The sequence below is a fragment of the Protopterus annectens genome, chromosome 13.part0 (genome assembly GCF_019279795.1).
Source record: "Protopterus annectens isolate FY-2018-M chromosome 13.part0, PAN1.0, whole genome shotgun sequence".
Taxonomy (NCBI): Eukaryota; Metazoa; Chordata; order Ceratodontiformes; family Protopteridae; genus Protopterus; species Protopterus annectens.
In genome coordinates, this window is record NC_056747.1 from 790,126,222 (window position 1) to 790,143,375 (window position 17,154).

The 17,154-nt window shown below is 44.3% G+C and overlaps 1 protein-coding gene across 1 annotated transcript in view; it reads right to left on the reverse strand.

The window, feature by feature from the left end:
* The window catches only part of NCOR1 (nuclear receptor corepressor 1), a 4,682,182-nt gene that overhangs the window by 932,563 nt on the left and 3,732,465 nt on the right, over positions 1 to 17,154 (reverse strand). The window contains exon 29 of the mRNA XM_044054890.1: positions 16,934 to 17,020. Coding sequence (XP_043910825.1) covers positions 16,934 to 17,020 — 87 coding nt within the window. The remainder of the gene's footprint in view (positions 1 to 16,933; positions 17,021 to 17,154) is intronic.

The following is a 17,154-nucleotide window of genomic DNA, read 5'->3' on the forward strand; positions in this document are numbered from 1 at the left end:
GGAGAGGCAGAAGGAATGGAGTCTTCTGCATCAGAATCCTCATAAGGAGAGTACGGGCCTTCCTGATGGTCCGAAACATCTGAACCATCCGAGGAGTAGTCAGAGGACAGAGGTTCGGGGGGTTCAGTCCTAGGCCTCTTTTCAGGAGGGGGTTGTGAGGCCTTGTCTGGGTGAGGATGGGTTCCCCTCATCAGAGAAATAAGGTCCTCAGCAAGGCTGAGAATCTGGGAACTTGAGGTAGGCCTGTGAGAGGGAGCTTTAGAAGGTAAGGCCTTGGAAAGTTTGGCTGCTTTAGCCCTGGAAAAGGCCTTGATAGACATAGAAGCAGGGGGTCTAGCTGCCCCACGTGCAGGAGTAGAGATGTCCAACGGAATAGTGTCAGACAACTCTTGTGTGCCTGCTACTTCAGCAGGAATTTCTGTAGCCGACTCAGCCATGGCCTGTGTGGCCTCGGTTATCGGAGGCATGCTTTCGGCCGAAGGGAGAACCGAGGTCTCGGTTTCAGCCGAAACCGCGGGCCACGAGTGTCGGTCCTTTTCTTTGCGTTTTTTAGCTAAATGTGTAGTCGGAGTCTCCGACGGCATTTTACATGCAAAAGTGGAGCCAAAAAACTCTTCAGCAAACTCCGACCAACGTCTAAGAGTCCGTCGGTTGAAGGAAGCACAGGCTAAACAAGCTGATACGTCGTGGTCTGGGCCTAAGCAAGGAAGGCAGTAAGAGTGGAAATCCTTATGAGGTATTTGTTTCCCACAAGTTAAACAATTATTTACTTTGTCTGACATCGGCTGAGGCAAGAGAGAGTCCCCAACGGGGTACTTAGCTTTTTAAAAGTCTTCGGTACGCTGAAATCTCTGGATCTGACCGACCGGCACTTGCGAACAGCTTCTGCTTCGGGCACCGCGCGGCAAGAAAGACTGGGGAAAATGGCGTCGGCTGATGCCTTTATACCCCAGCAGCTATGACGTCGGGTGAAGTGCGACATCAGCCGAGGCCAGAGCCAGACTTTGGAATCCGGCCGACTGAAAGGCTGCCTGAGGCAGGACAGCCCATTTGTTATGACTGCAGATGCATCCTTGAAGGACATCGTGTGGAAGTGAAATCTGTATCCTTGGGAACACTATATTTAAAACCTATTTGTCCTGGGTAACGAGTCCCCAAGTTCTTTGCATGAAGTGCAATCTTTCTCCCCAAAGGGGCAGTCAGTTGAAAAGTGCATGGAAGTTTTAAAAATAAGTCACTGAGACAGTTTACCATAGGGGGGAGTTTTATTACTCCCAGATTTGGAAGTGGAGGCCCTCCACTGCTTAGTCCTGTGCATCCCCTGGGACTGAAGCCTGGGCACTCTGCTGGATCTGGGTTTGGACTGAAGGTCTGGAAGAGGCAGGAAGGGACCAATTCTTAGAAGGCCAATCCCTACTATATCGTGGAGGTTGTACTTGTAAAAAATCTTTAACAGTTTGCATAGATGTAGCTCTTTCCTACATCTTTTTAAGAACTACTTCTGCCTTGTTGCCAAACAGGCGGTCCTGATTTAAGGGAGCATCCAGTAATTTCGCTTTAACATAATCTGGCAAGGATTGCTTCTTAAGCCAAGCATGCCTTCTAAATACAGACCCAGTTACCGCAGCCCTGCAAGATGCTTCTAGTGAATCAAAACCACATTGCAATGTATGTTTACCAACTTGTTCAGCAGAATGCATTAAATCCTGTAAATCATTATTTTCAGCACAATCAGGAATCAACATCATTTTCTGTTTAAGCAATCCAATAATATGCTGCTGATACTTTAACATATGAAACTGGCAATTCAAGGCCCTAATGTCCAAAGTTGCAGAAGTGTATACCTTCTTACCCCATCTAACCAGTGCCCTGGAGTCTCTATCAAAGGGGGTAGGATTTTTGGCAGCAGTAGCTTTAATGCCCTTGGGTCCCTGTGAAACGGTTTCAGGATCCGCAGTAGGATTTTTGAAAAGGAACTTGTGAGAGTCAGGAACCCTGTAATATCTATCATGTTTTCTGGAAGCAGGAGGTAGAGTCAGGGGCCATGCTAGATACAGAAAAGGCATCATCAACAATGTCTAGTACAGGAGGTATAGCTGAAGGCCTGTGCTGGGGCAGGAGTAAGAAATTTCTAAGCCTCTTTTTAGAATCACAGAATTCCTGACTTTCCCAACGAAAATGCTCCCTGTGAGTATGCAAGGTTTCACCAAAAGAGAGATCCTCGGGGGGGGGGGGGGGGCAGAGGGAATAGAGTCCTCACAGGTAGATAAGGGTAATTCCTGGTCATCAGAGGAAACTTTTAGTTATGTACTTACCATAACGATAGATGTATGTGATCCACCTCGCCTACATTCAATACTGATGGGACAGCATCCCAAGCACCTAAATCCTGGGAGGCTCACAGGAAAACACTCCTGAGCACTGTGGAACCAAAGGAAGCTTGACCTCTAGACACCACGTCCAATTTGTAATGAGAAACAAAAGTACTTGGAGAAGTCCAAGTAGCCGCTGCACATATCTCATCCACGGAAAGCCTAGCATGAAAGGCCACAGAAGTTGCCATAGCTCTGGTAGAATGTGCCTTCACTGGAAAAGGAAGATTCCTACCGGTCGATGCATAAATGAATGAGATGCAATCCCTGATCCACTTAGCGATAGTAGCCTTAGTTACTGCCATACCAAGTCTGTTGTCTGAAAACTGGTCTGATTTCCTCTCCTGTTGTGTCCTATTCAAGTAAAACCTCAATTGTCTATGCACATCCAGCTGGTGAAATCTGTATTCCGCTTTATTGGAGACTGAATCCTACACCTATTTTTCTTCTGCATTCTCAGCCAACTGCTCTAAGAAATTTTATCAAACCCTGCTACCGCCTGCAAGCTTCTAATAAAAGAATTCAAGGAAGTATGTTTATTTGATGCCTAACCTTGAAATAAACTATCCAATAAGCCCTGCTAGGTGTTCTGTTCGCTCCCAGCCTAGATAAACAGCAGCTAACCCCCTTTATTCCCCTATCTCCATTTCCTCCTTACCCAGACCCCTGACTTCTCTTGCTCTCATCTCCCCTCAGTCTAGTGTAGTCCTGTGTGAGCCCTGGTATATTTAAGTACATTTCTGCTTTTGTCCACTACATGTCACCCTTTCCCCACCAATATCTACTTCTCCAATATCTTCTTCTATTACACTTACCCTCATATTCTCTTTAAATTCTAATCTTTTCTTGTTCTCTCCCTCTTCTTTGCTTCAGTCCATTCCTACCCACTATTTCTAGTCCACCTCCACTTGCCTTTGTGCTATTCAACATTCACTGATAGTTTTTCCATCCTCTTCTGACCACTCTGCTCTTTTTTCCCGCATTCCTACTGTACTGACTAGCTCTCTCCCCTTTTTTTCACCTTATATCTATCTTTTATTACTGCTTTATCCATTAGCATTATCTTATAGAGTGTTACGCTGTAAAGTCTTAGTCTCCTTCACTCTCTACCTATCTCGGTACCTGCCCTACATTTCTTTCACCTATCTTCTTTTTTCTAACCTAAACTTCTCCGATCTTCTACTACACACCATTAACCTTGTGTCCCCCCACTTCTCAAACAAATCTATCTAATATCCACGCTGATACATCCACTAGTAACTACTATATCTTAACTCCTGTCTACCTGAAAACACCCCTTCCAGTCTGTACCTGACCATACTATCCCTGCCCCCCGCCCCCTCCTGAACTTCTTCCCGGAGGTTTTAAAGTCCCTCCTAACCTCTGGGCGCCATTTTCAAACTTGCCCTCCTTTCGGCTGCTGTGTGTCCTTGGCTGAGCGCCAACACCTACAGTAAGTTATCTATTTTTATTTTGCTGTATTAATGCTTATGTTTAGTGATTAGCCAATACTTGATTGTAGTGGTACAAGGATCAGCTTACTCCATATACAATCGCTTTTTCTTAAAATATCTAGGTATACGCTATTAGCTTTACACTTTGTTTAATTGCTCTATAACACTAACTATTGGGCGTATGTCTCCGTACTTTGTATCTCAAGCTGAGTCTATCGAATCTACAAGTTTAAATGCAGTCGCTTTTTCTTACAATATCTAGATATACGTTATCAGGTTTGTACTTGGTTTAATTGGTCTAACAAGCTAACTATTGGGTGTATGTCTAATACTTTGTATCGCAAGCTGTGTCTAGCGACTCTACAGATTTAAATGCTTATGAATAGTAATAATTTAACGTTAGCGAACCGACTGCCATTGTAATGCAAACTGCTGCTACTGTTACATATTACTTAGATGTACTGAATGTGTACGTTACCTTAACGTAGCTAACTACCTATCTAAACTCATAAATCTGCTTTTCGCTTGAGATTGATAAGTGTTTATTCTATTGCGACTGTGCTTAGTTTAGTTGTCGTGACTAATTGCAGCGTAATGTTTAGAGACTTGGTTCTGCATAAAAGTACAAATGCTTAACATCTGCGCTGTTCCGAATCCATGTACACTAGCATGCCATGGAACCAACCCCTAATTCACTTAAATTTAATGCTTAGAGGCATTGTTATTGTCTTAATTAAGTTTCGCTCCTGCTGCCTTTGGTATATGTTGCTCTGCCCCTTTAAAGAACCTTTATTTACAACGGAGCGTACGTATAATGCTTTTAGCTTCTTAAAGGCTTTGGAAGTATTTTGCGGCTTTTTTTAACAGCTGTAATTATTAGGATTTTAACCGCCATTCAGTAGAACACACATGTAATATGGAGCATCCATTCATGCTTCAATTTTGCCCTTAATCCAGTCTGCAAACTGCAACCGAATTTTGTAGCATATACAAGCAGTGCCCTTCATTGTGGAAATGCTCACTTTAAGGATTAGCAAGACTAGTTAAGGCGACAACCTAAAACTGTATAATTTACAGGTAGTGCTCTCTACTGTGGAAGTGCTCATTCTAAGGGTGTCCTACGCCACTTAAGGCTAGCAAATTGATTTTTCTGTGTAGCCTAAACATATGTACTGTTCTACTCAATATAATTGTTTATGTCTGACTCCAACTATTACTTTAGGTGAATTATTTAATTTAATGCACTACTAATATCTGTTTATCCTTACTGCTCTAAGTATATAGTCTTATTTACTGCTTTAATATAACCTATTTTCTCATTTTTCTTCTGTTCTTTAGCTTTCACCCGGACTTACCCTTGTGTTCTCGCCTGGGTGCAATCCTACACCTATTTTTCTTCTGCATTCTCAGCCAACTGCTCTAAGAAATTTTATCAAACCCTGCTACCGCCTGCAAGCTTCTAATAAAAGAATTCAAGTAAGTATGTTTATTTGATGCCTAACCTTGAAATAAACTACCCAAAAAGCCCTGCTAGGTGTTCTGTTCGCTCCCAGCCTAGATAAACAGCAGCTAACCCCTTTTATTCCCCTATCTCCATTCCCTCCTTACCCAGACCCCTGACTTCTCTTGCTCTCATCTCCCCTCAGTCTAGCGTAGTCCTGTGTGAGCCCTGGTATATTTAAGTACATTTCTGCTTTTGTCCACTAGATGTCACCCTTTCCCCACCAATATCTACTTCTCCAATATCTTCTTCTATTACACTTACCCTCATATTCTCTTTAAATTCTAATCTTTTCTTGTTCTCTCCCTCTACTTTACTTCAGTCCATTCCTACCCACTATTCCTAGTCCACCTCCACTTACCTTTGTGCTATTCAACATTCACCGATAGTTTTTCCATCCTCTTCTGACCACTCTGCTCTTCCCGCTCCGTTCGCCCTATGGGCTCACTCTGCTCCCCTACCTTGCCCCCAATTCCCACCCGCCCCCAGTACCTCTAGCCTTATACCCTCTTAACCACACCCCCTTTACCAACTACTAATCATTGAATCACACCTAGCCCCACCCCATATCTATATCTCTACTCCCCTTAATTATAAATCCCCTCCCTTCCCACCTACTCTATCTTCCAAAGATAACCCCTACTCCTCTCCTTCTCCCTACACACATACTATACCTTCTACTATGCCTCACAGATACCAATGTTCTCCATCACTCTTACTCCTGACCCCTCTTACCACAACTTACCTCATAACCTACTACGAACAACCACTCTTATCTCCTCTTAACATCCCTTCAAAACAAACTCTAACACCATTTCCTGCTTTATCTACAACCTTCCTTAATGCCATCTTTAAGCCTAGTTTCTTTCAAGCTAAATATCATCGACTAAATCATATTAAATACTCCATGTTAAGCAACAAAAAAGTACTTTACAACTATTGTAAAACTCCCCAATATTACAATTTCATATTACTCCACTCGTTAAAAGATGGAGACATCCACCCCAACCCAGGCCCTAGCCCTACCCCATACCCCATTAACTACAACATATACCATACGATCCCTCTACCTTCTACCAAACCCTCCAAATCACTCTTAATAGCCCATCTCAACATACGCAGTATATGCAACAAAATAACAAGTTCATGCCCTTCTGGATGGTCAAAAATTCGATATCCTCTGTTTAACTGAAACATGGCTTAAACCCACAATAAAAGACATGGAAATAATCCCTCCAGGTTATAGCATCATTCGACAAGACCGTTTAAATAAAAAAGGTGGAGGGGCTGCAATTATCTATAAAAACAGGACTACAAATCAGCAAAATGAATTATAACCTACCTTCTGCTAACAAAATAGAAATAATTATTTCTAAACTACAGCTTAACCCCCATAAATCAGTTTATATCATCTGCACCTACCTTCCTCCAGGCAAAACTTTAACTATATTAGAAGACCTCCTAAGCTGGCTTTCTTCTAATCTCCCTCAAGAAACAATTCTGCTAGGTGACTTTAATATTGATTGCAATTTATGTAATTACACCAATCCTTCTTCCCTTATCAACCTGCATGGTTTCTCACAAGCCATAAACTCGCCAACTAGAACAAATAAACTTAATAATAAAGAAACCATCCTAGACTGGATACTAACAAACTGTCCACAACAAAACTATACAACAGGTACCCTTCCCAGATGACCTTAGTGACCACTCTCTGAAATATATTATCAGACACAAAACAAGCTTAAATATCCCCTCTTCAGTCAGAACAATCTGTAGCAAAAAACACCTTGACCATGAACTGTTTCTAACCAAACTAAAACAATGTAACTGGTCTCCTCTTAAGTCTCTCCCTATAGATGAAGCAGTTAACTACTTTAATATTACCTTCCTAGCAATCATAGACCAACATGCCCCAATGCGTTCCATAAGAATGAAAAATAAACCAGCTCCATGGCTCACTTATCACACTAGGAAACTAATCCACATTAGAAACAAATCTTGGGCTAAATGGTGCTCCACAAAGGACATAACCGTTCACCAAACCTTTAAACAACAAAGAAATATAACAAAAAAGCCATCCTACAAGACAAAAAGAACTTTTATATACAGCTACAACAATCATCTCTTCAACAACCACAAAAATTCTGGTCTACTATTAACACACTACTATCCCCAGGCAGAGTTGAATTGCCTAATCCACTAGGCTCCAACCGTGACTATCCAATGCAAACAGCTAATGCCTTTAATTCTTTCTTTACCACTACCATACTAAATTTAGCAAATCAGCAAAACCCAGATACCTCTAATTTGCCAGTCCAAGCGCTACTCCTCCCCCTTTTCACCTAGAGCCTATACCCACCTCCTATATCTCTTCCCTACTTCAAAAACTAAAACCTAATACCCCCTCAGCTGACAAGCTACCAGCCGAATACCTCAAAATAGGAGCTAAAGCCATTGCCTACCCAATCTCCATATTGATCAATAGAACCTTAAAAGAAGGTTTAATCCCATCAATCTGGAAAATCTCATACATTATTCCTCTTCACAAAGGTGGTGACTCTACTGAGTTCTCTAACTTTCGTCCTATTGCTCTACTCTCCCCACTTGCTAAAATTATGGAGAAATGTATCCATAAACAACTTATAACCCACCAACTCCGCCACCAGCTCCTAGCTGTCAACATGGTTTTAGACCATTTCATAGCACCACCACAGCCTTACTATCCTTTACCAACTGTATCAACAAAAATCGTAATAATAATAATAATACTCTATCCTCTGCTTTCTTCGTAGACCTATCCAAAGCCTTCGACATGGTTAATCATCAACTTCTCCTCCACCAACTGAAGTCCCTCTCCTTTGATAATCCTGCCATGAACTGGTTCACAGCCTATCTTGAAAACCGAAAACAAGCAGTTCTCTGGCAAAACCATCTTTCCGACCTTCTTCCTACTTCTCTAGGTGTCCCACAAGGCTCTATTTTAGGTCCACTACTGTTTTCCATTTTCATAAATGACCTTCATCTCTCTATTCCACTGTCTACCTGTATCCAATATGCTGATGATTCTACTATCATTTGTTCTGCCTCATCCCAAACTGAACTTCATTCTCTCACACAAAAAGCCTTCTCAACTATTGAACAATGGTTCTCCAACCACTGTCTTCTCCTTAACCCTAAAAATACCAAATTACTGATCTTTACTCCCTCTCATCTTTCGTCCCCTCTTCATTTCACACTTACATCTAACAATGGTACCGTTATCTCTCCTGACTCCACCACTAAACTCCTTGGAATTACTATTGACAATCAACTAAAGTTTGACACTCACATAAATTCCACAATTAAATCTACAAATAAAAAACTTGGATCCCTTTATCGCATCAAACCTTTCCTGACACCAGTAGCCAGAGCCACAATAGCTAGAACCCACTTAATCTCTACCCTGTTATATGCTTCCCCCATATATACCAACCTTTTCAAAAATAATCTTAAACTTACTAGATCATACAATAATATTGCTAGATTTGCTACCAACTCTCCTTACAGAACCCACCACTGTCCAAATCTAAAACAGCTAGGGTGGCTTGAATTACCGCACCTACTACAATTTAACCAACTTATAATCACCTACAAAGCCCTACACCAACCTGATAATACCCCAATTCTCTCTACCCTTATAAGACCATATAATAACTTAAAGAATCTTCGCTCTGCCAACAAAATGTTGATACACACTTCCTTCTCTAATAACCTAGCAGGTGATTCTTTATTCTCAAACTCAGTCGGTAAAATATGGAATCAATTACCAAATGACCTCACTACCCTCACCTCTCTCTCACTATTTAAAACTAACCTAAAACTTTTCTTCTCCAATCACTGGTTATGCTCTTGTACCAACCCTGACTAACCATTTTTCTCTCTGTCAACCAACAAAATATCATTCTCTACCATAATCTCTACATCTAACCATTCCTTAAACTAACCCTCCTCCTTATTCATAGCACTCTCTCTCCTGTGTACTACTTCTTATCTTTAACTCTTCTACCCATTTTTCCACTGGCTTATTCCAATTTTTGTTAACTGAAGAGGTATTATTCCATATTAATGTCATTGCCTAACTTTTTCTTTATATGTTTCAAAATGTTGTTTTAAAATGTTTAATCTATAAATGTTATATCAAAATGTTATTTTATGTTTTTGTATGTATTAATTATGCTGTGTAACTGGAGCTTTTCTCCCCGGGCCTCCACTGAAAATGGACATGTATCCAGTCGGACTAGCCCGGTCAACAAATGTAAAATAAAAAAAATAAAAAATGGTGGAAAAAAGACTGGTAGCTCAATAGACTGTTGGAGACAAAAGGCAGAAGACACTTTGGGGAGAAAGGAAGGATTCAACCTTAGAGATACTCTGTCCTTGTGAAAAATCAAATAAGGAGGTCTAAAAGAAAGGGCTTGGAGCTCTGATACCCTTCTGGCTGAAGTAATGGCTACCAAAAATGCAGTCTTCCATAAGAATTTTAATTCGGAAGAAGCTGCAGGCTCGAAGGAAGGGGACGTCAAAGTTCCGAGTACCATATTTAAGTCCCAAGGTAGAACAGGTTGCGAGACCGGGGGGCGAATTAACCAGGCTCCTTTCAGAAAGGCTTTGCACAATTTATGACCCATGAGGGAAGGCTCATGAGCAACGTGATAATTGGAGATCACTGTCAACTGAACCTTAACAGTAGAGACAGCGGACCCTTGTCTGAAAAGGGTCGCCAAGAAGTCTAGCACCGCTGACACTGGGGCTGTGAGGGGGTCGAAATGACGCTGCTCGGCCCAGACAGCAAATCTCTTCCATTTCTAGAGTAAATCTTCCTAGTAGAAGACTTATGAGAAGAGGCCAGAATCTGTACTACTTCCGGGGTTAGGGTATGCTGTCTGACTAAGGAGGGAAGTAGAGTAGCCAAGCAGTGAGTCTGAGAGTTCAGAGGGATGGATGGAGCTGCCCCGACTGACGGGTCAAAAGGTCTGGAGCTGGGTCCAGAATCTACGGACCACCCACCACATATTTCCGAAGGAAGGGGAACCAAACTTGACGGGACCAGTGTGGTGCGATCAAAATCATGTTGCTTCCCAAGCAGATTGCCTTCTGGATCACCCTTGGCAATAGAGGGATCGGAGGGAAGGCGTAGAGCAGACCGAAGGGCCAACTGTAGACTAGAGCATCCCTGGACGACTCCCCCTGAGGAGGGATCAGAGTGAAATAATTGCTACACTTTGCATTGACAGGACTGGCAAAGAGGTCGCAGCAAGGAAGACCCCACCTGGAGAATATCTGATTCGCCACCCGGTCGTTCAGGGACCACTCGTGAGGCATCAGAATTGCTCTGCTCAGTCTGTCTGCTATCACGTTGGACTTCCCCGGAATGTGCACTGTAACTAGAAAATGCTGGGAAGCGATCGCCCAAGTTCCACACTCTCATGGCTTCCCTGCAAAGGGGGTAAGACTTGGTTCCCCCTTGTTTGTTCAGATACCAGACAACCTACATGTTGTCGGAGAGAATTGCAATAGTCCCCTGGGGAAGAAAGCTGTGGAGTGCCTGCAACGCTAGAAGCACCACCCTCATCTCCAGAACATTGATATGCAAGTGAGTCTCGTGATTTTGCCACGTACCTTGAACCGTCCTGCCCAGGTAATGTCCCCCTCACCCTATCTGGGAAGCGTCCGTGGTTACCGTGGCAACGGAGGAATGAATGACCTTCCTTGATTCAGATTGGAGGGGAGAAGCCACCAACGAAGATCTTGTCGGCATGTCTCCGTTAAGAAAATAGGATGGGACAAGGGCAGATCCTGATATGACCACTAGGTCGAAAGTAGCCATTGAACTATTCTCATGTGTAACCTCGCAAGAGGGACTAAAAGGATGGTAGCCTCCATCGTTCCTAATAACTGCAGAACCATCCTGGCTTGGGCCTTTCTTAGAGGCAGCAAATCTAGGACTTGAGCCTGCAACACTTATTCTGTCTATGGGTAAGAATGCTCACATCTCTACAGAGTCTAGCTCTGCACCGATAAAGGCAACACGCTGTGATGGCAGTAATACAGATTTTGCCCAATTGAAGGTAATTCCTAACAGATGTCCCAATTTGAAGGTAGTTCTCATGGCTAGAAGTAGATGCTTGGTGGGGGCGGTGAGGAGCCAGTCGTCCAGATAAGGAAACACCTGGAATCCTAGACGTCTCAGGTGAGCCATCACCACTGCCAAACACTTGGTGAACACCCTGGGGGCTGTGGTAAGACCAAAGGGCAGGGCCCAGAACTGAAAACGACTGGCCCCCAGCCAGAAGCGCAAATGATGCCTGGAGGCCTCATTTATCTTGATGTGATAATAGGCATCCTTGAGGTCTATGGAGCACATCCATACTCCTTCCTTCAGCAAGGGGAGAATGGATTGTAACATGACCATTCGGAACTTGGACTTTTTTTTACAAAGTGGTTTAGACGGCTGAGATCCAGAATGGGTCTCAAGTCCCCTGTTCTTTTCGGCACCAAAAATAATTTTGAGCAAGTTCCTGATCCGATCTGTTCTGCGGGGACTGGTTGGATGGCTCCTTTTCTTAGCAGCTTTGAAATTTCTAGTGCTGCTTGATCCCGCTGACTGAGTGGAACGTCCGGGATTCTTTTTGAAGGCGAGGGAGAACGGTCCTGAGTGATGGACTCCCAGGCCTGAAGATGCTTCGAAAAGCGACCCCCGACTGGCTCTGGAGACACACAGTCGGGTAAATCCCTCAGGGACGCTGGGAGGAGGAACCACGAAAGGATTCGCGGTCTTCTGTGTTGCGGGGGCCTCTGCCGCCTATGGGGCGACGTCTTCCGGAGTAATTTCCCCCTCCTCTGCCTCTGGAGGGGGGTTCTCTCTGATGAGCAGGGGAAGACTTTTGAGATTTCCTGAACCACATTTCTCCCCCCCCCCTCTGAGCCTTGGGATAAGGCCTAGTGGGAGGAGAAAAACGGGCCCCAATGGCAGACAAAGTCTTACCCTCCTGCTTGCATCTAGTGAGGGTGTCCTTCACCTTGAGTCCAAAAAGGGAGGACCCGTCGAATAGGGCGTCTGTGAAAGAAGACTTGAAAGCCTCCGCAAAATGACACAAGTGCATCCAGGCTTGCCTCCTGAGGGCCACACCTGAACTCGCTGCTCTACCCGCCCCTTCAGCTGCATAAGATATGAGCCTCATGGACGAGTTCACAATGGAAGAAAGGGTAGACAGCTGGGCGTTAACAGACTGAGCCAACGCCTCAGTTACATTACCCGCCAGGGTATCTCCCAACTCCTTTATGAGATCCCTTTGGAGCCGCATAAAATGACACAAATAATTCAGCAACCGTAAGGTAAAGGTCGCTGAGGACAGGGTACGCTTCCCATACCTATCCATGCTCCTAGACTCCTTATTAGGAGGATGGATGGAAGAAGAAGCCTCTGCCACATCCTGCTGGGTGGCAGATGCCACCACCATGGCATCCACAGGTACTCCCTTGGTCAAAAATTCCTTGCCCGGTGGTGCTGATAAGAATTTATTGGGGTGGCTAGGGACGGGCTCCACAGAGTCAGGGTGTTCCCACACCCTTCGACAAATAAGATCCAGCAATTCATCGAAGGGTGGAGACACCCAAGAGGCGGAGGGCTGAGCTCCGAAGGCCTTGAGGAAGACCGATTCCTCCTCAGAAGGGTTTTTGGATGGCCAGTCGCCTCGCTGTCTCAAGATCTCCAGGATATCGGAGAATGAGACATCATCTGAGGACGACTTAGGGGACCCCTCTGCATCATCGAGGTCTGTGTCAGAGGTGACAGACTCATCCTCGGAGTCTATGTGCTTCCTCTTACACAACTTTTTTCCGGAAGGCTCTTCAGGCACGGACTCTGAAGGGCCTTCAGAAAGCAGGGGACCACACATGGAGGTATCCTCAGGCCTAGGAGCTCTGCTGTCTAGAGATAGGGGGGCGCCAGAGACCCCAGTCGCAGTGTCCAGGGAAGGAGAGGCCGATTCGGGTAAAGTCACCAAGGACATGGCCAGCGCACTCCTCATAGCCTCGAAGGCGGGTCCTCCCGAATCAGAAGAAGAGCCCATCTTCGAGACCATGACCGGAGTCGAGGTTCCCCTAGCCGAAGCACCAAGGGGGAGACTCAGAGCCAAAGTCAGTGGCCCAGATGTATCACCGTCGGGCCCAACAGAGGACACATGAGTGCTGAAACCTGTCAAAGGAATAGACAAGGTTGGAGCCAAGGTCAGAACAGACAAACTGACGGGAGGTCTCGGAGCCGACCCCAGGACGTCACTCAACTCAGCACTCTCCGACTCCGATGACACCAAGGTCATCGGAGGAGGAATGAATGGAACTGATACCATGGTGGGCTCCGGAGCAGATTGGGCTGGAGCCAAAAATAATTTAGATAGCACTGGTGACTGGAGGAGCCTCTGGACCACCCTATCTACGTCCGAATCAGATAACCTGGAGGACCTGGAGGAAACAGAAGGGGGTCGAGAAACCTTGTCAATCGGTTCCGAAACACAACTAGAAGAACGGCTCCAAGAGGATCAGTGCCGAAGCAGGTTCGAGAAACACTGAAACCTCCTTCGGCGCCGAAGGTCGTGGGGCCGAAGAAACCGGTTCCGACACCATCGGAACCGAAGAAGTGGACCCAAGTGTCAACCCCGAACCTAGCGGCTCCGATAGCAATGGAGCCGAGGAGGGAGACAGTTTTAGATCCCAATTCCAACGGCTCAGAGACCAGTGGAGCCGAGGAAGGGGACATAGACTTGGATCTTTTAGCCGGCAGCTCTGAAGAGGAGGACAGAGCCGGAGACGACTTCTTGGACTTAGCCTGAGACTTATCAGAGGGAGAAAGAACAGCTTCCTCAAAGGAGGGTTTAATTAAACCCTTCAGGATAAGTTTATTTTTTCTCTCCTGCAACGCTCTAGAAGAGAACGCGTGACAGACACTGCAAGATTCTTGCAAGTGTTTGGCGCCAAGGCAGTACACACAAATTGCATGCCCGTCAGTTAAAGACCTTTTGTAACTGCACTTTACACATTTTTTAAAGCCCGATGGCTTATGCTCTGTCTTTGAAAGACATCACACCGACAAACCACAACACACTAGGAGGTAAAAAGGGGAAAGGCTCTAACTTAAATGCCGGGACACCAGATAGGGCAAAGGCCCGCTAACTTAAATGGGCCTAGCCTGCCAAATAAAGGATCACTACACAAAAAAGCACAAACCCAGTCACACACAATTACCGAACAAGTAGCTATAAAAATAACTTTTGAGGAAATTTCTCCAACAGAGAAACGCAATGAAGAACAAGATTAAAAAGTAGGGTACTTAGCCACAGCCAAGTTGAGACCACGTCGATACTCCAGGAGCGGCAAACGAGATCTGGGGGTTTGGGTGTAGTGCATCCTGGGATAAGGGGTTGGCCCAGCCAATGAGAGACTTCATGCTAGTTATAACGGCAGAGTCGGAGCCGATTCTCGGCTCCGAGCCCATCAGTATTGAATGTAGGCGAGACAGGATCACATTACATCAGAAATTTCAGAAGGATCATAAGCAAACTCCATCCTAGGTCTCTCAGAGGGGGAAGGCTGGCTTCCCCTGATTAACGTAATAAGGTCTTCAGCCATTCTTATCATTTGTTTTTTAGGCATAGAGGCCTGACCATGCAGTCCGGGCGTCAGTTTTGTAGGCATGGTTTGAGTTTTAGGCCTTGAAGAAAACAATGGCGCCGGTTTAATGTGCAAGTCAGTAGGCCTGAATACACCCTCAAAAGCCAGTGCCTGCACAGCGGCTCCGGACCCATCCAAGGTAGAGACATCCACAGGTTCCACAGTTGAAGCATCTCGCGGCATGCCGGACTCCGAATGGGTCTCAGCAGAGGCCTGCGAATCTGAAGTAGCGGGTATCAGGGGCTGCGAAAGCACCTCACTGAGTACCGGCAAACTGGGCAGCCTGTCTTTATCCTTCTGTTTTTTTGGAATGTCAGTAGTTGGAAGGCTTATCGAAGACGTATCAGGATAATTGAACTGAGCACCAAAATATTTAGAAGCACAAATATACAGATGATGGATAGTTTGTGGTTTAAATAAGGCACAAAACCGACAGTGAGGTACGTCGTGGTCATGGCCTAGGCAAGGAATACAGTACGAATGAAAATCTTTATGAGGTATTTGCTTTCCGCAAGAAATGTATTTACTTTTACTGACATCGGATTAGAGCAAGAAAAATGTTTCCTCAACACGGTACTTGGCTTTTAGTTGAAGACTTCGGTTCTGAAACTCGAAAACGTAAATTTCAAGTGTCGGCGACGGGCACTTGCGAACGGCTTCTGCTTTGGGCACCTCATGGCAAGAAATACTGATGTAATGATGTCGGCTGCATGTTTTATACCCCTGACGACCTGACATCACGGAAGAAGGGACAGCAACCGACGTAGGACCCAAGACTTTGTTAATCAGGCCAACTGAGGGCTACTGCAAGCAGATAACCCAAATGTAATGACTGCAACAGTGAAACATGAATAACATCTGGGTCAAGGACAGCCCCAAGTACTACATCCCACATATGCCCAACAAGTTAAGTTATAGGCAACCTCTTCATGCAAAATGTTTAAATGGCATATGTGGTAATGGTGTCCTAAATTCCTGAGGAGCAGGACTTAAAAGATTTTTGGAAGATGAAACACATCAATGCAGTAATTTTTATGCAGCCTGTATTGTGCTAATTTACTCTTCTGAACCCAAATTTGGTAACCACCTAAAATGCTGGGACCTGCTACAGTGACTTTCAAAACACGGTGAGTGAATAGCTGAAATATGGACTTACATATGCTAGGTCCAAGATGACCATTTTTTGGAATATTCCCTTTTTTCTAAGGTATGGTAATCAGAGTCTGTACATACAATTTCAGGGGATGTGGGTGTGGGACATGTCAATAGGAAGCCCCAAAATTTATACCTAGCAGTCCAAATACATTAACTCAGTACAGTACTAAAGTATTAGGAAATTCAAGGCAATTGAGTCACAAGACTATTTACACCTTGCCAATACCTATCCTCATGCCTTACTCTCCCCCCTGCCTCCCCCGAAGGGAAAACAGGTCAGTCCTGGAGTAAATTTATGAGTACACATCCAATCATTCAGATTTAATCTAAAGAAAGTTAGGGTGTCACTTTAACTTGCACAGGAAGACAGTTCCAGAAGTCAGGCAGGTGTTGGGAATAAATTTCTTTCTCCAGCACATTTTATTTACATACTGTTGGAGATTTAAGTCCCTAGTTGTAGTATTAGTTGAGCTAATTGACTTGCAAAGATACAGGAGATAAAAGGAGGAAGGCACTATGACCAGTTTAATGACTATTAATTCACCATGCCTGTATTTCAGACACTCAACCACTGTAGAACTCCTCCAAATAAAAATTCCTGAATCAGACCTAACCAGATTCAAAAAACAAACATTTCTCAAGTGTGTAATAAATCACCTAAACCTCTAATATCATAATCAAATACATACAAGTTAACTTAGAATAGAACACAGTGTATTAAAATATGTATCTACATTTACCTTGCATTATAGAACCTGATGGAACTGGTCTTTCTTTTTGTTCTGAAGAATGCGGACTACCTCTGGGTAATGCACGGCTTATTAAGCCTAAAAACAGTTGAGAAAAAGAAAAAAAAATAGGACAGTTCTGTGGTTCTACAATAATATTTAAGAAATACATTTGATAAATATATAGTCTACTGCTTGGTAAATGCACAGATTTTCAGATAAAAGAAACCAAC